This window comes from Python bivittatus, unplaced genomic scaffold (genome assembly GCF_059951505.1).
Source record: "Python bivittatus isolate LINGU-HERP-01145 unplaced genomic scaffold, Pbiv_v1 ctg000050_np1212, whole genome shotgun sequence".
NCBI classification, from domain to species: Eukaryota; Metazoa; Chordata; class Lepidosauria; order Squamata; family Pythonidae; genus Python; species Python bivittatus.
Genome location: NW_028277033.1, coordinates 241,438 through 268,146, shown reverse-complemented (window position 1 = coordinate 268,146; position 26,709 = coordinate 241,438). Strand labels below are relative to the sequence as shown.

Below are 26,709 nucleotides of genomic sequence, written 5' to 3'. Positions count from 1 at the left end.
CTCAGTACCATCCCACCCCAGATTACCATCCCAGTTCAGAGATAATTATTTGGGGGAAGGGAACCCAAATCTTCTTTGCAGGAAAACACAGTGTATCTAACGTCTTCTATCCTATTCAGCATCTAGGTGAAACTGCTAGGGGAGTTCCTCTGGGCATTTGGAGTATGCCATCAATATGCTACAATGCTCAGCTTTATTGTTCCTTACAACTAACTCCAAGGAAGCAACCACTATGTTGCCTAAGTTTGATGTTGGTCTGTATGAGGGAGATAAGCAGAAAATGCTGTTGATCATAAAGGAGTTAGACTCACAGAGTAAGATTTAGCCTGTTATGACTGACATTGTTCTCTCCCTGAACAAGCTGTTCTGGGACTGGGACTTGCCGATCCTCAGTTATTACTGGAGTCACAGGTGACAACTGTGGCAAAGAGTACTATTCTACGATTGCAGCTAGTGCATCAACAGTGACTCTGAGCCAGTTGGATTTGGTAACAGTTATTAATGCCACAATTGCATCCCACCTGGATTATTGTAACATATTCTACATGAGACTACCATTAAAAATATCCAAAAGTTGCAACTGATACAAAATATAGCAGTTAGCCTGCTAACTGATGCAAAGTCCAGGGCCCCATGAAAGCTCTGCACTGGTTGCCAACTGTTTACTGAGCACAATTTAAGCAGTTGATATGTACAGGTGAAACTCGAAAAATTAGAATATCGTGCAAATGTTCATTTATGTCAGTAAGGCAACTCACAAGGTGAAACCAATATATGAGATAGACGCATTACATGCAAAGCAAGATATGTCAAGCCTTACTTTGGTATAATTGTGATGATTATGGCGTACAGCTTATGAAAACCCCAAATTCACAGTCTCAGAAAATTAGAATATTACATGACATCAATAACACAAGGATTGGAAATAGAACAATATCAGACCTCTGCAAAGTATAAGCATGCATATGTACTCAGTACTTGGTTTGGGCCCCTTTTGCAGCAATGACTGCCGCAATGCGGCGTGGCATGGATGCTATCAGCCTGTGGCACTGCTGAGGTGTTATGGAAGACCAGGATGCTTCAATAGCGGCCTTCAGCTCCGCTGCATTGATCGGTCTCATGTCCCTCATCTTTCTCTTGGCAATGCCCCATAGATTCTCTATGGGGTTCAGGTTAGGTGAGTTTGCTGGCCAATCAAACACAGTAATCCCATGGTCATTGAACCAGGTTTTGGTACTTTTGGCAGTGTGGGCAGGTGCCAAGTCCTGCTGGAAAATGAAGTCAGCATCCCCATAAAGCTCGTCTGTGGAAGGAAGCATGGAGTGCTCCAAAATCTCCTGGTAGACGGCTGCGTTGACCCTGGACTTAATGAAACACAGTGGACCAACACCAGCAGATGACATGGCTCCCCAAATCAACACAAACTCTGGAAACTTCACACTGGACTTCAAGCATCGTGCATTGTGTGCCTCTCCATTCTTCCTCCAGACTCTGGGTCCTTGGTTCCCAAATGAGATGCAAAAGTTGCTCTCATCAGAAAAGAGGACTTTGGACCACTGGGCAACAGACCAGTTCTTTTTTTCTGTAGCCCAGGTAAGACGCTTCTGACGTTGTTTGTTGTTCAGGAGCGGGAGGAGCTTGTTCCTTGACAAGAGGAATACGATATTTGAAGCCCATGTCCAGGATCCGTCTGTGTGTGGTGGCTCTTGATGCACTAACTCCAGCCTCAGTCCACTCCTTGTGAAAGTCCCCAACACTTTTGAATGGCCTTTTCCGGACAATCCTCTCCAGGCTGCGGTCATCCCTGCTGCTTGTGCACCTTTTTCTATCACACTTTTCCCTTCCACATAACCTTCTATTGATGTGCTTTGATACAGCACTTTGGGAACATCCAACTTCTTTTGCAATTACCTTTTGGGGCTTTCCCTCCTTATGGAGAGTGTCAGTGATGGTTTTCTGCACAACTGTCAGGTCAGCAGTCTTTCCCATGCTTGTGATTCCTACTGAACCAGCCGGAGAGACCATTTAAAGGCTCAGGAACCCTTTGCAGGTGTTATGGATTCATTAGCTGATTAGAGTGGGACACTTTGAACCTAGAATATTGCACCTTTTCAAACTATTCTAATTTTCTGAGATTGTGAATTTGGGGTTTTCATAAGCTATACACCATAATCGTCACAATTATACCAAAGTAAGGCTTGACATATCTCGCTTTGCATGTAATGCGTCTATCTCATATCTTGGTTTCACCTTGTGAGTTGCCTTACTGACATAAATGAACATTTGCACGATATTCTAATTTTTCGAGTTTCACCTGTATTTATTTTATTTATCATGCTTATATCCCACTAAATTGAATCAACTCATGGGGTTTTCAGTCCAAATAAAACCAAAATGATTACATCATATTATTTGCATGATGATGACATGATGCATTCATCATTTGTCTCCCCTCCTTGTTGCCACCTGCAGATGCCCATAGGCAATAGGTTTTTACACAATGTTATTAGCATTAATTCCACAACCAAGGAAATGTTCCAAAAGAGTTATTTATTTTGCAGCAAAAAGACCCTCAAAAACTTCAAAAATTAACAGTTTTTAGACATTTCAGCTTTAAGAAATCACAATTTATCTTGACTTGGAATCCTAACATTGATTTGGAACCCTAACTCTGATGAAATAGACTGCGATTCTTCAAAATATATATAATAGTAAATTAGCTATTCTTTAAACTTGCCACTGGACTCCTTACAACTCTACATGTTTCAAATATAGTACTGTTATTCTAAAAATTGACAGAGAGAACTTCCCTGTGTTGATACAGTGATGGACCCTCCAAGTGCAGATGATTTATCCCAATGTGCCATCAGGGCTAAGAGCCTACAGTACTGGGCAAAATTTTTAGGCAGGTGTGAAAAAATGCTGTAAAGTAAGAATGCTTTCAAAAATATATATTGTAATTGTTTATGTTTATCAATTTACAAAATGCAAAGTGAGCAAACAGAAGAAAAACCCAAATCAAATCAATATTTGGTGTGACCACCCTTTGCCTTCAAAACAGCATCAATTCTTCTAGGTACACTTGCACAGAGTTTTTGAAGGAACTCGGCAGGTAGGTTGTTCCAAACATCTTGGAGAACTAACCACAGAACTCCTGTCGATGTAGGCTGCCTCAAATCCTTCTGTCTCTTCATGTAATCCCAGACAGACTCGATGATGTTGAGATCAGGGCTCTGTGGGGGCCAAAACATCACTTCCAGGACTCCTTGTTCTTCTTTACACTGAAGATAGTTCTTAATTACACTGGCTGTATGTTTGGGGTGGTTGTCCTGCTGCAGAACAAATGTGGGGCCAATCACATGCCTCCCTGATGGTATGGCATGATGGATCAGTATCTGCCTGTATTTCTCAGCATTGAGGACACCATTGATCCTGACCAAATATCCAACTCCATTTGCAGAAATGCAGTCCCAAACCTGCAAGGAATCTCCACCATGGTTCACTGTTGCCTGCAGACACTCATTATTGTACTGCTCTCCAGCCTTTCAGCAAACAAACTGCCTCCTGCTACAGTCAAATATTTCAGATTTTGACTCATCAGTCCAGAGCACCTGCTGCCATTTTTCTGCACCCCAGTTCCTATGTTTTCGTGCATAGTTGAGTCACTTAGCCTTGTTTCCACGTCGGAGGTATGGCTTTTTGGCTGCAATTCTTCCATGAAGACCACTTCTGGCCAGACTTCTCCAAACAGTAGATGGGTGTACCTGGTCCCACTGGTTTCCGCCAGTTCTGTGCTAATGGCACTGCTGGACATCTTCCGATGTCGAAGGGAAGGAAGCATTATGTGTCTTCCATCTGCTGCATTCAATTTCGTTGGCCGACCACTGCGTCTACGGTCCTCAACATTGCCCATTTCTTTGTGCTTCTTCAAGAGCTTGAACAGCCCATCTTGAAACCCCAGTCTGCTTTGAAATTTTTGCCTGGGAGACCCTGCTGATGCAGTCTAACTACCTTGTGTTTTGTTGCTGTGCTCAGTCTTGCCATGGTGTATGACCGGTGACATGAAACTGTCTTCCACAACCTTACCTTAGTAGCAGAGTTTGGCTCTTCCTCAACTAGTTTTAAGCCTCCTACGCAGCTGTTTCTGTTTCAGTTAATGACTATGTTTCAACCTACATATGAAATGGATGATCATTAGCACCTGCTTGGTATAATTGGTTAATCATACACTGACTCTAATTCTGCAAGATCCCTGACTTTGTGCAAGTGTACAAAGTGTGCAAGTGTAAGAATTGATGCTATTTTGAAGGCAAAGGGTAGTCACACCAAATATTGATTCGGATTTCTCTTCTGTTTGCTCAGTTTGCATTTTGTAAATTGATAAACATAAACAATTACAATATATATTTTTGAAAGCATTCTTACTTTACAGCATTTTTTCATACCTGCCTAAAAATTTTGCACAGTACTGTGCAACGTACTGTACATTCAATTCATACTTTTGTCAACATAGCACAAGCAGTTCTTAGAACTCAACCTGCAATTAATGCTTTAATTATTCCTCATAGATAGGAACTGATGTGATATAAAGACAATGGTTCTGGATTTGCCTGCGTGTGTGGTTCAGTGTGTGTGTATGACAGAGAGGAAGATGATCACAAACTCTATTGGAATCATATCTAGCAGAAATTGATCATTAAACAGGTAATTGTTAGGAAGAGTTAGATTTTGGCAAAATATCACAAACAATTGAAGTAATGACCTTCAAAGTATCAAAGCACATTTTTCAAGAACTCTACTAACTTTCTGCTTCTCTCATTTTTAATGTTTTAATGTTGACAAAGAACTTGCTATCTGAAACATATCAAGGTACCCAATAAATGCTGCTTTGGCACTGAGAGACATCTCTCTGGTGTGTTCCAGACTATTGATGCCTACCTCTTGCACTTGGCTTTGGCAACGTAAGAAGACTTTGTTGTTGTTGTTTAGTCGTTAAGTCGTGTCCGACTCTTCGTGACCCCATGAACCATATTGCGCCAGGCCTTCCTGTCCTTCACTGCCTCCCTGAGTTTGGTCAGTTTCATGCTCATTGCTTCAGTGATGCTATCTAACCATCTCATCCTCTGCCGTCCTCTTCTCCTTTTGCCTTCAATCTTTCCCAGCATCAGGGTCTTCTCCAAAGAGATCTCTCTTCGCATTAGGTGGCCAAAATATCTGAGCTTGAGCTTCATTATCGATCCTTCCAATGAGCAATCAGGGTTGATTTCCTAGGTGAAGGTAAATAGGTTCATGTGTCAACAACTCCAAAGAACTATCATAGCTTTGTCTGAAGTGAGGAGTGTGCAAGACCCTTTCCAGCTGAGGGCGCTAAAGCAATACTGACCGCTAAGCCATGGTACTGTGTAATATACTTCAGCCTCCATCTCTCAGGGATGCAGGTGGATCCAGATGGAGTACATCCAATGGGCTAGGCCTTCTTCTTCACAGTGTGTGCCCATAATGTTGCCTTCATCTTGTTATCAGCCTGTGAATGAGATAGGATTAAGTTTTCCTTAGGCTTAAAGTAGTATTTTCCCACTTCAACCAAATGCTGCCCAAGGCCTATGCCTTCCTTAGGTTTTATCCATTATCATCAAGAGAAGTGAGGGGATTGCAACGACTGAGAACAGAAAGCCCATTATAATGTAGCTGTTAAGGTGTTGAATTACAACCAGGAAAACATCTACCCTCAGCCGTGGACGCTCCCTGAGTATCAGACCGTGTATCGTTGCTGTCTCCACGAATCAGTGCTTTCAGGACTTGCCACCAAGGCATCAATATGAACACCGACTATTGATCAAATGTCTCCGCAAACTCTTAAACCTACTTGCCCTTGCAAAAGTGCCTCCCACGTACACGTCTGTTGTTTTACGGAGGAGGCTGAAAAACAACGAGACGATTGCATCCTACGCACAGTTGACAATTGCCTATCTACAATTACGCACTACCACAACCGTGCAGCTTAACTGTCACAGTATTTTCCTGGGCTGGGAGTCGCCCATCTAACCGGAGATTTGGTGTCCGATATTGGTAACTGACGTGTCCATTAACTGATCTCACATTTGATTGGCTATTCTGCCGAGACTTCCTTGGAACACCAAACCTTCAGCCCGTCCATCAGAGTAATTCGTTGATTCGATTGGAGAATAGATCTTCTGTCATCTCAGGATAGTTCTCGATTGGCTACTTGGGTTGCCTCTCCCTCGTAGTGACACGTAGCAAGCTCGGTTGCGGTCGGTTTCCACGTCAGAGGAAAGAGCGGAGCCGGTTTTCGTCGCTCCGAGGCCGCCTTTCTTCGGCTTTGTGGGACTGCGGCTGCTGACCTGGCTCCCGAAATGCCAAGACGCCTGCCGACGCCCGCCAAAGCCGGCCCAGTTTTGGACGCCGCCGGATGGATGGAAGGGTGAGCGAGGAAAGGAGCGAGCGAGCGAGCGGTCGCGGAAAGGCTCGAGTTGGGCTTGGGCCTGTCTTGCTGGCGGCCGCGGTGCTATCAGCGAGTAAGCGGCGGAAAGTCCAAAGGTGGCAGCCGCCAAAAGACGGCGAGAAGCGGAGCGGCATGCTTTCCCGTACCGCCGCCTGACGAATTGTTTCCCTACCAACGGGGGTTGGTAGCGGGGACGGGGAATGTCGGGCAGCTGGAGGCCTCCGCAGCAGAGAGTCTTCCGCGAATCACGAATGGTCAGAAGGCGGGGTGTTGAAAAGTACAGCGGACTTCGGGGTGTATCACTAGCTGCATTGTGCGAACTGATTCCTCGGCCAATCCAGCCCAACGGTAGCCGGCCTACTTGTTCTATTTGTTTTTACCTAAGACCGGCCGTTTAGCTTGGCAAGGCCTGGGCTTCAGGGTGGGTGGCATGGAGCACCTTATGACTACACCATGGTCCCTCCTCGCCTCGCCCCCTTCCCGGTTCTTGAGTTTGAAATTCTTTATTCTTTGCTGGGTGCCTGTTTGGGAATGGCGAATATCTGGGGGACGCTGTGTGAAAAAAAGGAAAAGAGGTACTGAGGTACGGTATTGTAGGTCTGTACGGACAGATTGGGAGCAAGGAGAATATCAGCTGGCCTGATTAATTGCACTTAGGTCTGAAGGAGTGATGTTGCTTTTGGACAAGTGTTCCCTCTTCTATAGTTGGGTATGGATTTGGATTTAGTGACCTGAGGCAGACACTGAACTTTGAAGAGTCACTTCTAGTCACAGTGTCTGATACAGAGTTACCCAAGTTCCAGCCATCATTGAGCTGCTAGAACAGTAGTAAAGACAGTATTTATATTGCCTCAGTGATGGATGATTGCTGAAAAAAATGCTAGAAGACAATATAAGTTACAGGTAGGGAAATAGCATTAAAAATCATGTGCTGAATTAACTGTATTGGCTAGCTTTGCACCATACTGTGGCTTAGCACAATGCGTTAACTTAATGCTTTTCTCAATATAACAAGGTTCAGGGTCTAATCTTGAGCCCTATCCTTTATTCATTCAGATCTAGTTATACAACATCTTGACTTATTTTAAGTGTCCATTAGAGTTTAAAGAAGTTGATTTTAGTATGAACTGGAAGTACTTAGGATCTGTGTTAGAGGCTCTAATTACATTGCTCAAGATACTAACAATGTCATCTGTTCAAATACTTGGATACAGCTTGTCTTAATTATTTTTTGTGGAAAGCTGAATTGATTGCAATCTTTGTTTTCTTTCTAATTTATTTTAGCTTTTTTAGGTTGGTGAGGTTTGCAATTGCAGATTGCAGATTCTTATTTAGGCACATATGATTATTGAAGGCCACATACATTCTTATTTTACTATTAATTAAGCATCATGGCATTAGGCATTGACTGTGTTACACAAAAAAATGTATTGCTATCTGATAAGTAGATGGGTTGCTTTATAGTATCTGAGCCACTAAGTGGGGTTCAGTAACCTTTATCAGTGCTGGGGAGGCATATTGGTGATGCAAATATGCTAATAAAAGCTTTTACTGATTTATGTTCAGTTGTTTAGGGGTTGGGTTCTAAAAGGTAAAATGGATATGTTCAGCTTACTGGAGACTTGACACATCTATTTTTCTTTGTCTTTTCCGACTTATGGAAAATTGTGATATTATTATTCAGCAATTTGTTGGATACACACAGTCTGCCCAGCCAATCCCTGCTCTGAAGTGTGGCTTGTCAGTGCACCATCAGTAAAAACTAAGGGTCTATACCACGTGTAAATTGATAACAAAAATATTCCATAGCAAGGACATTTTCTTTCTCTTAAGAAAACAGAATGTATATTGCTGCTTCATTTGTTTGCCAGCCCAGTTAATCTACTCAAGATGTTTCTTAGTAGATACAAATCTTAAAAATACTCAAATTGTATAAGCTATTTGTACCTATGTTGGTATGATATTGTAGCAGCATGCTGATTCTAAAATTTGAGGGACAAAATTTAAATAATAGGATTACTCTGAATTCTGATTCTTTGTTTTATTGATTATTTCAAGGATTTTCTGCTAGCTCCAAGGGTTATTGTTTTATTTATGACATATTTTATTTGTACAAAACTGGAACTAGCCAATTAACTTGGTAATTAAAGAATGAATACATTTCTTGACATTCGTGAGATAAATTCAGTAAATAGAATGACCAATGTAGATTTGAAAAAGGTCCCTGTACTGTAGAATGCTTCCTATAGCTCTATTATATTAAAAGAAAGAATGGGCTTTAATTTCTGGGATATAATAGGGATTCTGTTAGTGCAGTCAGATCCACTGTCTAACAACAACATCATACCTGAACTGGAGTAAGTTATCAGTGACTGTGTAGAGGTGGCTTTATTCAGTGGGGCTTAAGATTTCATAATTTCTATGACAATCTCATGCCTCTCCAAAGTGATAACTAGATATATCATAGGGCATTTGTTTGATCTAATATTTCATTCTGGGCAAGAATAATAGACTTGGGAATGGAGGGGATAAAGCTACTTTGGCTGTTGGTTTTTTTCTAGACTCAGTTCAATTGCTTGGGATCTATGTTTCTTGAGGACTTTTTTCTTTCCTCTGTTTTTCTTTACATGTTTTACTCTTCTGGGATGTTATTGGATCCTCAGACTTTCATGAATTTAGCATGTAGTCCCAAAGTTTGTGATAAGACTTTGGCTCTCCTATCCAGATGTTGCTGATCTACAATTTCTCAGCATCCTTCATTTTGGCTAGAGTCGCTGAAAATGTTGTTCAGCAATATCTTGAAGTTGGAAGTTTCTTACTGTAGGTCTAAACTTGTTAAGTGGCTTCATCCATCATATAACATACTTTACCAATAGAGTTCTGGTAGGCATGGTGATGTATAAAATTTTGCTTTTTAGGAATGTGTTTGGTTAATAGATTTTGAGTGTTTTTTGAATGTTAATACTGTTTTTATGATTAATGCAAATTTACTTATTTATATAGATTTAAAGAATGGCCGATTCCTAGTGACTCTGGATGATCTACATTATAAAAAGTCAGTACAATCAAAATAGGCAGATGATACCATCCAGAGAGAAACCCCTCACAAAGAACAACATAAAATCTTACAGGGGCTCACCAGCTACCCTACCCAAAGCTTGGGAGAATAGCCGAGTTTTCAGTGTCTGCTGGAACATCATCAGGATGGAAGCCATATGGGTCTTGGGGTGGGAAATGCTGTTCCGGAGGATGAACACTATGATAGAGAAGGCACACCTCCAAGGTCCCACTAGATGGCATTGTTTAATTGAGGGGATCTCAAGCCACCCAATCTTACTGGATGGCCATAAACTATCAGAGATAAGTTATTCCTCAAATAACCAGGCCCTGTGCCATGAAGGGCTTTATAGGTGGTAACTAGCACCTTGAATTGCACCCGAAAGTAGTGCAACTTGCAGAGCAGGGGTGTCATATAAACATATTACAACATGCCCATTACTGCCCATGCTGCTGCATTGTGGACCAGCTATAACTCCTGAGTGGTTTTTCCAGGACAGCCCCCTGTATATTGCAATAGTTCGTTCACAAGGTAATTAATGCCTGACCCTGGGAGGGCCTCCCAGGAACTGGTGCAGGTGGTACACTAGATGGATCTGTGTAAAGGCCCTCTTGGCCACAGTTCCCACTTACTCTTCAAGCAAGAGCTATACATTCAAGATGACCCCCAGATTGTGCACTAGTCTTGAATGGAAAAGTACTGCAATATCCAAGACTAAAGATTAAGACTCTCTAGCACCAGGGGTCCAAATATCCACTTAATCTTGTCAGGATTAAGTTTAAGTCTGTTCCCTTCCCAGACAGAACTGAGCAGCCTTCAGACACTGGACAAGACATTAACAGCATCGCTTGGGTGACCCATGGTTGAGATGCACAATTAGGTATAATCTGCATACTGATGATAGGAGACCCAAAACCACTGGATTATTTCACTCAGCAGTTTCGTGTAGATGTTGAACAGGAGCAGGGAAAATGTCAATGCCTGCGGCACCCCTCAAATGTGGGAACATGGACTCAACTCCCCCCCCCCCCGCACCAACTGGAACCGACCACAGAGAAAATATAATCATCACAGCATGGTGTCCCCCACTCCCAGTCTCCGCAACCAGTCCAGAAAGATACTGTAATTAACACTATCAAAAGCTGCTGAGAGGGCAAGGAGTACAAGGATAGACACACCATTCTCATCTCAGCTCTACCAAAAGTCATCAACAAATGCAGCCAGTGCCATCTCAGTCCTATACCCTGGCCTGATTGGAACAGGTCCAGATAATCTGTTTCTTCCTGGATACTCTGAAGTTGTTGTCTGACCACCACCTCAACAACCTTCCTTAAAAAGGGAAGGTTGAAGACTGGATAAAAGTTGTCCAGGATCATTGGGTCTGTTAATGGCTTTTTGAGGAGCGGTTATGCCCACTGCTTCCTTCAGAGCTAAAGAAACTACCCATTTTCTCAAAGAAGCCAACATCACCACATGGACTCAACCACTGTCACCTCCTGGGCAGTTTTAACAACCCAGGGGGGATCTGGATCTAATAAACAAGTGGCCAAGCTCACAATCTGAAACTCTGTCCACTTCATCAGGAGTCTCAGACTCAAACTCATCTGAAATTACCCACAAGATCAAACCCCAGGCACTTCAACTGGATTAGCCCAGTAGGAATCCAATTCCGAGTGTATCTGAACAACTTTATCCACCAGATAGCTAGAATATTCTTCACAGCATCCCAGTTGTCAGCCTTAGTAGGCAGACCAGACAGGAAACACAACCAGATGAGCTAATTCTACTAAGGCTACATTAACAGAATCTTGCAAGTCTGGAAGTACAATTCTCTCCTCTTCTCCTTTACAGCTTGAGAAATTAGGGAAGGTCTCTTCTGAGCTTCTAGCCCTGCCCACTATCCAGCTGCAGGCTATGGTGTCTCTTATCTGACTGTTCCCTAGGCAGCATCTCTGGGCCCATTCTCCCATGGTCTTTCCTACATACCATTACATCACCCTCCCCTTCAGACTCATCCCTCCCCTCCTGAGTTCCCAGGGGAAACTGATTGTGGGCCTTGAGAACAAAATGTAGCTGTGCCGCTCCCCTCTTATGCCAGTAACTCCCCGAGATCACATGAGGTGTCCTGTAAATCAGCTGCGGCTGTAGAAATGTTAGATGCCCCTCCATTGGAATCAGGCATACAGAACATCAGGCATACAGAACATGCCCCTCCATGTTCTGTATGCCTGATGTAGAAGGAGCTGGGTCATTTCCAATGCCCCTAGGTTGGTCTCTTGCTATCCCTGAGGTGCCCTCCAGCCCATAGAAGAATTCCCCCTGCTCATCTTTGTCAGCATTTAACCCCTGCAAGGCTGGTAGTTGTTGAGGACAGGTTTTGTTAGGGTATTGGTCATGAAAGCCGTGTACCAATTGCAGCACAGGCATGTCTGTTGCTGCCTCCCATGACCTCTCTGACTCTGGGTAGCCTTTCCAATGTATCAAGTTTTCAACTCGCTTCCCTCTGCATCTAGAGTCCAGCATCGCTTCTACCTCAAACTCTTTCTCTCCATTCACCAGTATGAGAGGGGGGAGTGCCTTCTGTGAACACAGAGTGCAGGGGAGTACCTCTTTCACTAGCAAAGACTGATGGAATACAGGGTGAACCTTCATTGATGCTGGCAATTGCAAACAGAATGCTACTGAGTTTATTTGCTTAGTCACTTGGAAAAGGCCAATGAATCTAGTTTCTTGGAAGGTCTTGTGGAAGTCACAAATTTTGTAGGAAGGCACACCAAATCCACTTCTGCAATTATAGCTCCCTCTCACCTGTATGCATCTGCTACTTTTTTGTACGCAACCTTTGTTATTTCTAGTTCCTTTAAAGAGGCTTTGAGCTGCTTATCTCTCTTGCAGGTAATCTGCAGCACGGGGAAATAGCACTTTCTTGCTTGGCTGTTGGTAAGACCCGTGGGTGGAATCCATAAGTTGCCTGGAATGGGGACATACCAATAGTGTTGCATTGTTGTAAACAAATTCAACAGGAGGTATGAGATCAGTCCGGTTGTCTTGCTGATATGAAATATAGCATCTTAAATATTGCTGCAACAGTTTGTTAACCTTCACAGATCCTCCAATGGACTCTGGATGATGCAAGGAAAACAAACGAATTTTAATATTTAATAAGTGCAAGAGGGCCTTCCAAAATTTGGAAGTGAACTGACTTCTTCTGTCTGAGATCACATGATTGACCAATCCTCTCTATATAAAGACGTGGTCCAAAAAGAGTTGAGCTGTTTCCTGGGCCATTGGGAGGCCCTTGCATGGAATAAAATGAGCCAGTTTAATAAATAAATCCACCACTACCACTATGCTAGTATATCCCTGCACTGGGTGAAGATTGGTGATAACATCTAGAGAAATAGTGTTCCAAGGCTGCAATGGAATCTCTAGTGGCTGCAGTAAGTGGCTGCTTACCAAGGATTGGTTTTGCTCTACAACAGACATGACAAGAGGAAGCATCATCCTTAATGTTTGCACAGGCGTGAGGCCACCAAAACTCTCTGAAAAGTTTATGTTGAGTTTTAAATATCCCCCTGTGCCCTGCTATTTTGTTGTTGTGGCACAGCTGTAGTACCTCCTCCTTCAATGGAAGAGGAACATATAAACATCCATTGTGCAACAGCTGGCCTCCCTCCACTGTGAAAGGTGTAACAGTACCTTGTTGGGCTCCCTGGAACAGGCCCTGGCATCCTGTTTTTGCTGTGCCCTAATCCGATCTAATAGATCAACAGCCTGCCTTCCTGCTCCTAGCTTTTTGTGTTGGTCTGATTTACGGCACAACTCAAAGTTGCATAGCTGGAATATCGTTGTGGGGGGTGGGGACTGGGCACATTGTACTTCAGCTTACATGAAAGAGTGTCTGGAAGTTTGTTTTGGGAGCCTGGAACGTATGAGATGTAAAAATCAAAGTGGGAGTAAAATTGTGCCTACCTGATTTGTCAAAGGGTAAGAGATTGAGCGTTCTGCAGAATCTCTAAATTCTTATGGTCTGTACAAACTTGTATAGGGTGGGCTGCTCATTCCAGCAGGTGTCTTCATTGTTGAAAGGCATTTTTTACTGCCAGCAACTCTTTATTGAAAATATAGTTCCTTTCTGCTGGGAGGAGCACTCTGGAGTAAAAGGCTCATAGTAGTAAATCTGCCCCTCCTTGCTTCTCTGCCTGGAGCAGGACTGCTCCTATTGCCACATCTGAAGTGTCTGTCTGCATCACAAAGGGGTGGGAGGAGTCGGGGTGGTGGAGGAGGGGCTGAGAAGCAAACAGTTGTTTTAACTCTTGAAGTGCCACTTGTTCTTGGGTTGACCAGGAGAATCACTGACCCTTTCTTAGGAGCTGGGACAGCAATTTTACACAATCAGCAAAATTAGGGATGAATTTCCTGTAGAAGTTAGTAAAGCCCAGGAAGCATTGCACATCTTTCATAATACAGGGGATGGGGATGGGGTGGGGTGGGGTGCCCTGATAAAATAGACTACCTTTGCTGGATCCATTTGTATGCCTTCTGTGGAGATTCTGTAGCCCAAATAGTCTAATTGTGGCAGGTCAAATGCACACTTTTCTAGTTTGGCAAAGAGCTTGTCCTGTAATTTTTGCAATACATTTCTGACATGGGTGACATGCAAGGAGGGATCTTTAGAATAAACTAATATATCATCTAAGTATACCACCACATACTTGTTTAAAACGTCTGAAAATATGTTGTTCATGAATGTAGAAAAAACAGCTCCACCCTTTCCAGGCCGAAAGGCATCACTGTGTATTCAAACTTGCGGTATCTTGTATTGAAGGCTGTTAAATACTCATGTCCTTTTTTCTTTCTGATTAGGTTGTAAGCACTTCTCAAGTCTAGTTTTATAAAGATGCATGCCTTTTGTAGCTGATCTAGATCTGAGATAGGTGGGAATGGATAATGGTCTCTAATTGTCACTCTGTTAAGGCCTTTGTAGCCATGAAGAGTGTGTGTGGGGGCTCCCTCCTTTCCCTTCAGAGTGGCTGCTGCTGCTTCTTGTTTTTGGGGAGGAAAAATGTGGGTGCTGATACTGGTGAGTTGGAAGGGCAAATGAATCCTTCTTTGATGTTGACATCCCAGTATTCCTTGAGAATGGCTAACTCGGGAGTAGACATGGGATACTGTCTTCTTGCTGGGATTTGGGCTCCTGGCTTCAAATTGATGGTGCAATTACATGCTCGATGGGGATAGTAACATGGCCCTCAAACACTTCCTCCCCCAAATAAGTTTGCAAAGTCTGCATATTTTTATGGCAGTGATGAAATTCCCTTGTTCTGCATTGGGGGGGTGGGGTAACCTTGCACTGCTTGTAAGTGATGTTGCTGGCATTTAGGGGAGAGGAATGAGAGTGTCCCTTGCACCCAACTTACATCTGGATCATGCAGCTGAAGCCACTCTATTCCCAAGATCATGAGCACTTGCAAAGAGGCAGTTACATAGAGCGTTATGAACTCTGTGTGCTCTTTGATTGTCAGTTGCAAAGGAGCCTATGCTGCAGAATTGGCCCCACTCTTAGTGGCTGTCCATCAATCATCTTGACCATCATTGGGCTTTCTAGACCTTGAGTAGGCAATTTTAGTTTCTATACTGTTTCTATATCTATGAAATTAGTGTTTGCCCCTGAGTCTACAAGAGCAGAAAGTTCTACCTTCTGTCTGGAATCTAAAGTAACAGTAACAGGAGTAATTAACTATGCTTGCCTGCTGTTGGCTGACTGAGCTCTCCTCAAATGGTGGAGGGCCCCACTTCAGAGCTCCTGGGAGGGGGGCCGTCAAAGTTTCCCTGGTGTGCTCCTTCAAAGCGAGCTGGGCATTTGCTGGCTATGTGCTCTGTTGACTTACAAGTTCTGCATCTTGTTGCTGTGTCAGATGCTAGCACTTTTACCTGGCATGATGTCTCTATGTGTCCAGGGGCCCCACAGTAAAAGCACAGTCCTTGATTTCTTCTTCTTTGCTTCTCTCCTGTTGACTGGGATTTCTTTGTTGCTCCAATTTGCACAGGGTTCTCCTGTGCTGGATCCTGAGGAGACCATTGAGGGGTGGAATGGGGGAAGACAGGCTGTAGATTCTTTTTCCCTTACTGTTCCTTCCCTGCCTTAACTCTTCCAGGCAGGTATCTATTATTATACAATGTTGATACAACTCTTCCAGGGTATTTAGGGTGCCTTGCCTCATCAGCTCTTCTCTTAGGTCCTTGGCTAGCCCTTCTCTGAATTGGTCAGTCAGGGCTAAGTCATTCCACCCTACATTGCTAGCAAGTAATTTAAAGTCTGCAATATGTGACTTTACTCTCCTCTGTCCCTGTTTGAGCTTCTGGATCTCTTGACTAGCAGTGATTCTCTGTATGGGATCCCCAAAGTGTAATTTGAGTTTTTGCATGAAGTCCTGATAGTTCCCCTCAATGAAGAGTATTGCCCACTTAGCTGCTGCTTCCTCCAGCAAACTCAGCACAAAAGTCAATTTGGTGTGATCTGTAGGAAACTCCACAAGCCTGCCTGCCATAAACATTTCACATTGAGCAATGAATGTCCAGAATTGATCTTGGTCTCCTCCAAACTTCTCTGGCAGACTCCCATGGGAACCAGGAGCATTGGCTGAGCTGCCATTTGTTGTGCTGCCACGGGTTGGGGCAAATTCTGCCCCAGCTGTTGTGTTAGTTGTATCATGGCATTCTGCAAATTGGACATCTGTGCATCCCCTTGCTGCTGTTGTTGCAACAATGCTGCTGCCAGATGCTCAATGGATAGCAGAGTTCCTTGAGGATTGGAGGCATTCCAAGGAAGGAAAGAGGAGGAAATTTCCAAGAGGAGGAAATTCCTCTCTTTGGAAGAGTGTAGGAGACATGCAAGATTGATGTGAGCCTTACTAGGCAGACCAGACAGGAAACACAACCAGATGAGCTAATTCTACTTTATTGTAAAGCTACATTAACAGAATCTTGCAAGTCTGAAAGTACAGTTCTCCCCTCCATCTCCTTTACAGCCTGAGAAATTAGGGAGGGTCTTTTCTGAGCCTCTTGCTCTGCCCACTTTCCAGCTGTAGGCTATGGTGTCTCTTACCTGACCATTCCCAAGGCAGTGTCTCTGGGCCCACTCTCCCAAGGTCTTTCCCACATACCATTACACCAGTAGATGTGACTTGTCCCTCTCCAGCAAGAAATGAGTCACTCTAAATAGGACCACTGGATAGCTGTTGGTGAATATAATGAGGGTGGAAAAGTAATTCCTGAATGTAATCCCGAATATGGGTTCTTACTCATGTTCAGAGTCACTCTTTGTCTTTCTCCAGTGGGACTCCAGGTTCTGATTCTTCATGTCTCAAAGCTCCTTGGAAAACCAAGGTACACCCCAGGATTACCGTCTGGGAGAGTCTATATATAGAGGCAATACGGTCCAAGATTTCAGATACCCACTTATTCTAGGTTGCCACCAAGGCCTTGACTGAACTGCCCACAAGATCCTCAGGGAATGCCCCAAACTCCCTTTGAAACCCTGCAGGGTCCATAAGTCCCTTGGGCTGGGTGATTTAATAGACCCTTCCCCTACCTCCTTTTGAGGTGGGGTGTCACCTTGTTTAAAATTAATATTTGTTGCCCTTTGGATTTCAAAGGTCTTTTAACTCTGTTTTGTCTCCTGCCTTTGTGTTCACTTTCAGAGTAGCCCTGGCATTTTTTTTAATTCACTTTTGATATTTTAATCATGTATCTGATAAAGTAATTTCAGTCTTCTCCTCAACATTGGAGGTGATTACAGTAGTGGGTTTGTTGAAGTTTAGTACACACAGTAGTAAAACATTGCTAGTAAATTGCCAGTTGCAAGTTAAAGCAGTAAGCGGTAAACATTTTTCTCTTTTTTCCCCCAAGATTTTCCTTTGTTGTCCCCTCAAGTCCTCAACTCTATCTCAGCTTTATCTCCATCTTTACTGCCTCTTTCTCCTTTTATTTTTAGATTTATTTTACTGTAGCCTGGTAGAAAATGTATATGAAACCATGGCCTAGAAGTGGGTGAATCCTTGCAGAGTGAACAGATTCGCTTTTAGATGGACCAAATAGTGACAGAAGCATCATTGTTTTTCTAAATCCTGTACTGCAGCTAATTGTATTTTCAGGTATAATGTATAGACTATTACTTTTCTTTGTATTCTTATATGCATTTCTAATAATTTGTTATCAGCCTGTTAACCAATTGCAGTTCTTTCTCTTTTCTTTGTGATAATTTGTGATACATTGATTACTCTGATGATGATTTTTTAGTTTAGTTAAGATAACTGGCATTTGGATGCTTACATTAGTGAGCTTTACTGACTTTGAGGCTGGATGAGAATTGAGTAGATATGCTGGCTGGAAAATACTGGCTGGTAGTTGGGGAAGAGAATATTGGCTAGAAAGGATTGTTAGTTGCTATCCAATGTGAAGGAATTGATTTTTTAAAAACCATAGTCTAAATTTTATAATGGATAGGATGAGCCTGAACAAGCTGAAACTAAATCCAGACAAGATGGAGGTATGTAGACCAGCAGGAACCAACACTTGGTGGGTAGAGTTCAGTCTGTTTTGAATGGGATTATGCTCTCATGAAAGAGTGTGTCTGCAATTTCAGAGTGCTTCTTGAGACTCAGATGACTCTGGATTTCAGGAGATGATAGTAACAAGGTAAATATTTGCACAGATACATCTAATGCATTATTTGTGATAATTTCTACTGGTCATGTATTTTTAACTGGTTTTCAGTTCTTTTATGTCATTTACATTTATGTTGTCTGTTAGCAGTCTTGAGTGCTCTAGGGGGAGAAGGACATGGAAACTGTACATCAACATGCCAGTTTTTTAATCTGTTATTGTAAACTGCTTTGGGAATGACAAATCAGGGTGCACAATTTCTTAGTTTGAGGGTGCTATCCAGGCTTTGTATTGCAAATTGAAGATCACATTCCAAACTGGATGGGATTGAGTCCCTTTTTGTCATTTGTATTTCTGTAATTTTTATTTTATTTCATTATTTGTATTTTTAATTTTATTTTATTATTACTGTTTTAAAGTTATAATAGCAAAGTCAAGAAAACACTCACAGCTCTGACTTTAAAAAGTTAAAGACAAAAATAGTAGTGAGAAAAGCACTAGGCAAAATGGGCTAAGAAGGATGCAGGCAGGTTGATGGAAGGTAGGATTGGAGAAGGAGAAAGAGAAGCGGTAGTAGGAGACATAATGGCAGAAGGTAGGCTAAGAAAAATTGATTGGGGCATATATGAAAAGTAAAGACAAGCAGTAGTGTGAAATGCATTAGGGAAAGCAGGCTGAGAAAGATCAGATAGGAAAAAGAAGCAGTATGGCATTTGCAGAACTGGATACTTAGTGAGAAATCTAGCAGTGGGGAGATTGTCTGTCTGTCTGTCTGTCTGTCTGTCTAAATCTAAATGGGGAGATAAAGCTGAGAAGGTGAGGAAGTGTAATGGGGCATAGCCAACCTTTTTCGGGCTGCATGCAGCCCAGAAGCCTCATGTTTTGTACTCCTGCTATAAGCCAATATGAGGCAAATATACTTTTGGGTGAAAGAAGCAAGTTTTGGGGTGAAAGAAGCAAGTTTTTAGAGGCCTCAGATGAATGGGATCACCTTAATAAAATTGAAACATAAAGGAATGTGCAGCACCTTTGAAGCTGGTACCTTGGAAGCTGGTGTGAACTAAGGTGTTTGTAAACTCCTTATCACAAACATCCCCATAGCAACTTAAGGGAGGATGCCTTCTTCCTGGCATTTGGCACCTTGAACCAATTAGTTTCTTCTTTTCTTCTTCCCAGTAGATAGCAGTTGTCCTTGTAGATAGCAGATAACAGAGGGGCAGAAAGTAACTTGAGAAGTATTGCTCATTTAGGTGGTATCCCTGCATCATCATATGAATATGTATGCATATGCATTCTTTTTCCTTTCCCCTTCTTGTAGAACTGTATAAATATCAGGGCATCCATTTTGCCTACAGGGAGTGTGTCTCCCACTAACCTTTGGTGGGGTCCCCCTCCAGTGCATACTGTCTAATAAACACTGCAGTGAAGCCTTGATTATTTTGCATTTGTGTCCTGCGTTTTGATTCCACACCAATGCTGGGGTATGAATGTTTTATAAAAAGAACTCTTTTTATAGCTTTTATGAATTGATAAACTCAGTGTTTACAAACAAATAACTACCATTTACATAAATGGTAGTACATAAAGCAGACTGCTTCTGTGCAATTCTGATTATTGCTACTTGCCCTAAAACATTTCTTCTACTTCTTTTCAAAATGTTGATTCTGAGGCATTTTTCCTAATTTCATGATCTGATATAGGAATATGCCTTTTTTGGTGGAGTAATAATTTGATGTCTCTGTTTTAGGACTGTCAGGATTGTGGATAAGAACATTTACATTGTACAAGGTGAAATCAATACAGTAGTAGGAGCCATAAAACGCAGTGCAAGATGGAGTACTCATGTACGTTTGGTAAGTTACTGGAAGTGGATGAATTGCACTAATTGAATCCAAATTTGTCTAATAAAATGTATCTTTAACATTTAGTGTTTAAGAGAAACTACAATAATTAATGACTCTGTGATAATATGTGCAATTTTAATCTTTGATTATGGTTAACAAAATGACTTGAATGTGTTGTTCTTGACCTGGAATATCTGCTGGACACACCTTGAATTAATTAATTATGTTGTTAACCCATACTTCCAGGAGACAAGATTATTTTCACCCTTTTATTTCTGTTCTTGCCAGACTTGTGGGTGATAAAAGGCTGAGAGAATGAGTAGTCCAAATCCTTACTATTTATTCAATTTACAATGTGACTTAATTGAAATGGCTTAAGGTACAGTGGTTTAAAAACTTCAGTAAAAGAGAAAACAATACAGAACCAAATGCAATAATAGCAGCATAGTGGGGAATATGCAAAGATTCAAGTGGTTCACAAATTGCCCTGACTCAGGATGTGTTGGAAAATCCAAATTATAACACTTTTCTGAAGGATCAGAGGCAAATGAACCTCAGGGAAATGCTACTCTAGAGGGCAGAAATGGTGACAGACCTCCAGGGTCCTACAAGATGACATTGCTTTATAGGTGAGACCTGAAGCATGCCTGTTCTGCCAGATCTTATAGGATGGACAGACAGAATGGGAGAAAGGCAGTCCTATAAATATCCAGGCCCCACTTCACAAAGGGTTAGCATGCTGAATCACACCTGGAGGCCAACTGGTTGGTAACCAGTGCAGCTTGTGAAGTAGAGGAGTCACATGGATGTACTGAGGTACCCTCGGATTTCATACAGTGCTAATTCAAAAACTCTGATAGTGAACCTTTTTTTTTAAAAAACATTCTTTGGAAAATCCAGTAGACATGGAACAAGCTTTATTTAACTTCATTCCTGAATTAACTTCATTCTGAGGTCATAAGTATATTTAATATTTCCTAAAACTTGGGTGAATTGATATTCTATGATTTGATACCCAATTCCTTATTCTACAGATTATACATCAGTATTAACCATCATATCTTTTTGTTTCATATAGAACTGAATTGTTGGTTTTATTTCAAATACAGCATCACTTAAACCTCCGAGTATTTCAAGTGCCTCTGAAGCTGCTAAAGTTTCTGGGCCATACTGTTATAGTAATATATATTTTAATTGTAAATACTGCCAGGCAGATGATTAAGGTTAGTCATATTTGACTGCTATAAAAAACTTTCTCAATCTGTGTAAAATACCTAACAGGAATTAACATTGGAATCTCTCTTGATATGCATCAGTCTAGAAGTTATGTTAATTTGACTACATTAATTTTTCCCTAGAGGCTCAAAGGCAATTTTAATCAACAATTTATATCCAATGCAGTCATATTTATGCAGTTAGATATATTTCATTCAGGGTATTTTGGGGAAAATATTGTCCCAAATATTTTATACAATCTAAGATAATATTGTCCCAAATATTTTATACAATCTAAGATAAATCCCAACTTTTGACAGTAATCTATAGCTATTTTTTCCAAGTAGCAGTATACCCTGAATATAAGCTTCATTTATTTATTTAAAGTATTTATATGGCCACTCAAGTCAAACAGTGCGACTTCGTACAACTTTAGTAACCTGAAATAATGATATTAAGTAGTTATTCAAAATACCTTATATCTGTCAGCATATAGTATAACTTTATAACTTTTTCTACATAGTAATAAATTAAGATAGTATTTTCTTATGTAAAGCAATGGCAGCTGTAAAAAAAAATATCAAGGTTCCAGGCTGAAATATAATCATCCTCAGAACTAACAGCAGTCACTAACTACAAGCAAGGAGAGTTATGAGGATAGAGGGTTAGCTTTTATAGAAAGGACCCTGACGGAACACTTGGGCTAGAGTCTCAGGTTCCCCTTGATTAAAAGGGCACGTTTGCTTTGCAAAAGGAATATTGTTATACCTTCCCTTCAGTATTGTAGAAGGCAAGTCATTAATGTAGCCATATCATGATTAGTATAATTGACATGAACATTAAACATTATCTCTAATTTTGTATAAGGAGAGTGGTTGGGCCAAATGGCTTATAGGTTCCTGAGAAATTTCTTAAATTTCAGTAGTTCCCCCCAAAATTTACAATTTGTTTTATAGTTACAAAGGAATCAGATTTATATAATGCAGTATTAAAAATATGGTTAATAGTTCTGTCTATAACTGACAGACATTAGACTGGATTCCTGAAATTACATCGTTGTTTTTGTTTTTTTCCAACTGGTAGGCTAGTAAATTTCTAGCTTTATCACCAGATTCCCCATATTTTTGCTTAATTCATTTCAAGAAATATTCCATTTGTTCAATTGTGTAGTCACCTTAGTTTAATCTTAGCTGGCAAAATGCTTTATAAGGTTCAACAATAAATCTTTCACCATCTTTTCCTGTTGTATTAATGTCTCTAGATAAACGTCTCTAGATTTCTGAGGCAAAGGCTATCATGTATCCACAAATGTATGCCTTAAGAGAGTTCCAAACAGGCAATAGATTAACATAATTTCTGTTAATTAAAAAAGATTTTTTATATTCCACAAAGGAAATCTCTCTTATTAATTCAAATGCTAGAGTTAATAAAGTTTTCAGATTTCAACATAGCAGTCACTGGAACATGGTCTGATATTGCATTTGGGCCAGTAGAAAAGTCTATCACTTGATCCACCAGAATTTGTTGGACCTTGGACTCTTGACAGAGTTAGATGCTCAGCAGATATCAGGATAATTGAAATCTCCCATTATTCCTATTGTATACTTCTGAAGGATTAATGTGATGCTGGAAGACATCGTCTATATTTTTTGCCTGCCTTCATAGTCTGTAAAAAAAGCCTCACGTGAATGTATTAGTGTTGTGTCTCTTTTTATTCTTACCTAAACACTTTCAATAAGATTTTCATACTCCAGTTCCTGAATTTTTGTGCACTTGTATATTTTCTTTAGGAGTTGTATAATACCCCATCTTTTTTTGTGGGTGTGTTTCTTTTGAATACATTGTTGCCTTCCACGTTATCCCACCAAGTCTAGTGATGGCTAACACATCATTTTGTTTCCCTGAGTTAGAATCTCTAGGTGCCCTATTATATCCCATGCTATATTGTAGTATATTGTGCTGTGGTGTAGAAACATCTGAAATTTTGAATGGTATCATATACTGTCCTCTTCTACAAAAAACTTATTTTTTCTTCAGAAGTAAGAACTGTAAACTCTTAATACTTATAAGAAATTTCACTTTATATTCATATATATAATGTGTCATTTGAAGACTATATTGAAAGAAGATTAAAGTGTTCATTCTCTGCTGAGGATCCAGCTTTAAATATGTAACAATATATTCATATGTTTAGGATGAAGAGCGTGATCCCTTATTGCACAGCTTCAGTGTTTTGAAAGAAGTTTTGAACAATGTAACTGGTAAGTCTTAAAATTAATACTGTGAAGCAGGATGTATTTGCACTGCAGATACTTATAGGGAAAATGACCCTAACTTAAGAATATCTCATCTGAAAAAAGACATTTGGATAGAAAAAAGATCTTACCAGGCTAATTCTACTTTATTGTAAAGCTACATTAACAGAATCTTGCAAGTCTGAAAGTACAATTCTCCCCATCTCCTTTACAGCCTGAGAAACTAGGGAGGGTCCCTTCCGAGCCTCTTGCCCTGCCTACTTTCCAGCTGTGGGCTATGCTGTCTTTTATCTGACTGTTCCCTAGACAGCATTGCTTTGCCCTGTCTTTCAAGGTCTTTCCCACACACCATTACAAAAGGTTATTCACAGTTGTTTTTACTGGGTTTCTATAAGCAATTTATTGTCAATAGGTAAGATGGATATGTTTCACTTATAATTGTTTAGCTTTTTTCTGCTCTTCCAACCTTCTCATTTTACATTTCCAAAGTATTTGTTGTTTTTCTCACTGTTAATTCTCTGCACCAACTTCCTCATTTTGAGTATCTTTACTATTTTCAACCTCTTTGAATTTTTTTCACAATATTTTTATTAAAGTTTTACATAATTAAAAGGTAATACAGAATTAGAAAAGATATACAAACAAAAAGAAGAAAGACAGCAAGAAAAAGAAAAAAGAAAAAGACATATAAAAAGTGACTCCCCCCACCCCCCTGACAAGTATAAGCATTTACAGTAATTTAGCACCTTCTCTACTATTACAAAAAAGAAACTCTTCTTCCCATTTCTCATCACTGAACAATAATCAAGTTATAAAAAAAGTCATCAATCGTACTCAGCAAAAGCATGAAGAGTACCAATAATAATATCCTATATGTTTTGAGCTTGAACTAAATCAGTTTTACCTTTTGACTTATAACATTCTTTAATAAGTAAAACAAAAAATGTTTCCATAAAGTCGCGGAGCTGGCGTCGCGGCGATACGGCGGGGGATCCTGGGCTCCCAGGATCGCAGCTGATATCTCCTCCCCCGGACGGTCCCGATGGACCTAAGCCGTCCCGTAGAGATGGCGAACGCAAAGGGCGCGTCCCGCGGATCTCAGGGACGCCGCAAGTCCCAGATCGATCCCAGGAGAAGCTCTTGAAGCCGGCGGAGGAGAGGCAGCCAAAAATGGCTGCGAAAGCCGGGACAGCTCCAAAGGAAGATGGAAGAGAGGGGTGTCAACAGGGTGAGATGGACTTTTACTATTCAACTATTCTTAGAGAACACCTTAAGTAACTTAAAGAGATTTTTAAAAGTGAAGAAAAGTGGATTAAGTGGCGAGATTGAACCCTATTAAAAAAAAAGAAGGGGGAGAAAATTTTTCTTTTCAACTTTCCCTTTTTAGTGGAATTGATAAGATGTTTTTCTTTTAAAAAAAAATATATTTTTAACTGGATTGGCTTTCTTTTTTTAATATTCAATAACTCTTTATTTTAAGCCTTTTTTTTTTTTTTTACTAAGATTTCTTTATTGTTATAAGAAATTTATATTTTTTTGACTTTGAAATGGGGAAAGTGGAGTTAAGAGAAAGTAAATGAAAGAAAGTTGCACTGCCATCTAGAGGCTCGATTTAGTGCTTTCTTTTTTTATTGTGACGCATGCTCAAGGACTCTGTGCTTTCTAAAAAGATAGTGGGATGTGCATGTTTATACAGGTGCCATCCGTAACTATAAACAAGAAAGTGGAGTTGAAAGCGATTATGAAAATATTAAGATGGAAAGTTTGAGCTAGTCACAAGAGCCTTGATTAGTGGCAGTAGCTCTTTTTTCTGCTAGAAGCTCTGCTTTGCTCTCTATTCCCCCCCCAGATGGATTTTTTTTTTTAAAGAGGCTTAGCCTTTCCCTTCTTTTTCTTTTCTTTTTATCTTTCCTTTTTTTTTTTTTTTTTTCTCCTTTTGCTTCTTTTTTTCTCTTATTTTTGGCAAGAACAAAGATAAAGAATCCTTTGACTCAATGAAGGTTTATCAAGATAATAGACTATACGAGAAACACAATGCAGAAAAAGATCTTTAAACTATTGAGGATGACTATAAAAAATTGGAAGAAGAGCTGCAGAAATTCTCAAAAAAAAAAGAAAAAAAAAGAAAAAAAGATATTAAAGCTAAAATGGACTTAATTAAATATAAACCGGGATCATTGGAAAAGGAAGAAATAGTACAAGAAATCAGAAACATTAAACAGAATTATTGTGAGGCCTATAAACTGAGAATTAAAAGGGTTAATCAACTGATAAATGAAGAGACAGATTTGTTCTTGGCACTGAGGGTGAGAAAAAGATTATACAAGATCATAATGGAAAATTGTACTAAGAGAATGCACAAAAAGAAGAAGTAAAACAATATTGAAAGAAACTACTGGAGATGTTTAAAGAAAAAATCAGGGGAATACAACAATGATGGAACTGACAGAAGCTTCCAAAAGCAGAATGTTCAAAAGGACATTTATTATTGCTTTCTCTTATCCAATAATATAGAAAAAGGGATGAACAGTTAGATATCTTGGGATATTGAATGAAAAGGGTGAACTCAAAATTATGCAAGCGCTGGAATAAAGTATAAATCTGAGATATATAGTTAAAAATTGTATAACATGTAGTGAAGAATCTGGTTAGAACTGTAACTTGGTTAGAACTGTAATTGATATTGTAACTGATATTGGTTAGAACTGTAACTCTTAAGAATTGGAAAAATTAAAAAGTACTTATGCAGGAGGAAGTTATTGAAAATTATGGAATGTGCAGAGATGAGTTAAACTGAGATTTGAAACTAGAGTAAGAAGATAAGTAATTTTATATGACACGGGATTTGCTTTTATTAATGATTAGATGAGAAAATATAGTAATGTAATAGATTAAGAAATTTTATAATAGAAATTTGATATTAATTATTATATATATACACATATAATAGATAGATGGAAATGTATTACTAATCCTATTGAAAGTTAAAATTTTTTGTAATATATGATTTTATAGATTAGCTATGAATGATTAATGATTGTTAATTGATAAGTATACAAGTATATTTTGAATAGATGATATGAGAATTTAAGATTATGAAAGGGGCACCAACGAGTTTAACTGGTTGACACACGGTATAAAATGGAAGATACTTTTTTATGCCTTTTTATGTTTTTGTTTGTTCATGTTTGTTTTGTGTTTGTTGTA

At 40.2% G+C, this 26,709-nt stretch overlaps 1 protein-coding gene and 1 long non-coding RNA gene across 7 annotated transcripts in view; one reads left to right on the top strand and one right to left on the bottom strand.

Annotated features, from left to right (window-relative positions):
* Positions 1-2,540: 2,540 nt before the first annotated feature.
* Positions 2,541-6,057, bottom strand: LOC148216909 (uncharacterized). The gene is made up of 3 exons (XR_015798604.1): positions 5,727-6,057; positions 5,384-5,524; positions 2,541-5,267 (listed from the first exon to the last, which is right to left on the bottom strand). It is a non-coding gene; the product is annotated as an uncharacterized LOC148216909 (long non-coding RNA).
* Positions 6,058-6,259: 202 nt separating this feature from the next.
* GBF1 (golgi brefeldin A resistant guanine nucleotide exchange factor 1) overlaps positions 6,260-26,709 on the top strand; it is a 218,814-nt gene continuing 198,364 nt past the window's right edge. For all 6 annotated transcript variants that reach the window (XM_088154510.1, XM_088154511.1, XM_088154507.1 and 3 more), the window contains exons 1-3: positions 6,260-6,442; positions 19,936-20,041; positions 23,442-23,508. In XM_088154510.1, coding sequence (XP_088010636.1) covers positions 6,375-6,442; positions 19,936-20,041; positions 23,442-23,508 — 241 coding nt within the window. In that variant the 5' untranslated portion in view covers positions 6,260-6,374. The remainder of the gene's footprint in view (positions 6,443-19,935; positions 20,042-23,441; positions 23,509-26,709) is intronic.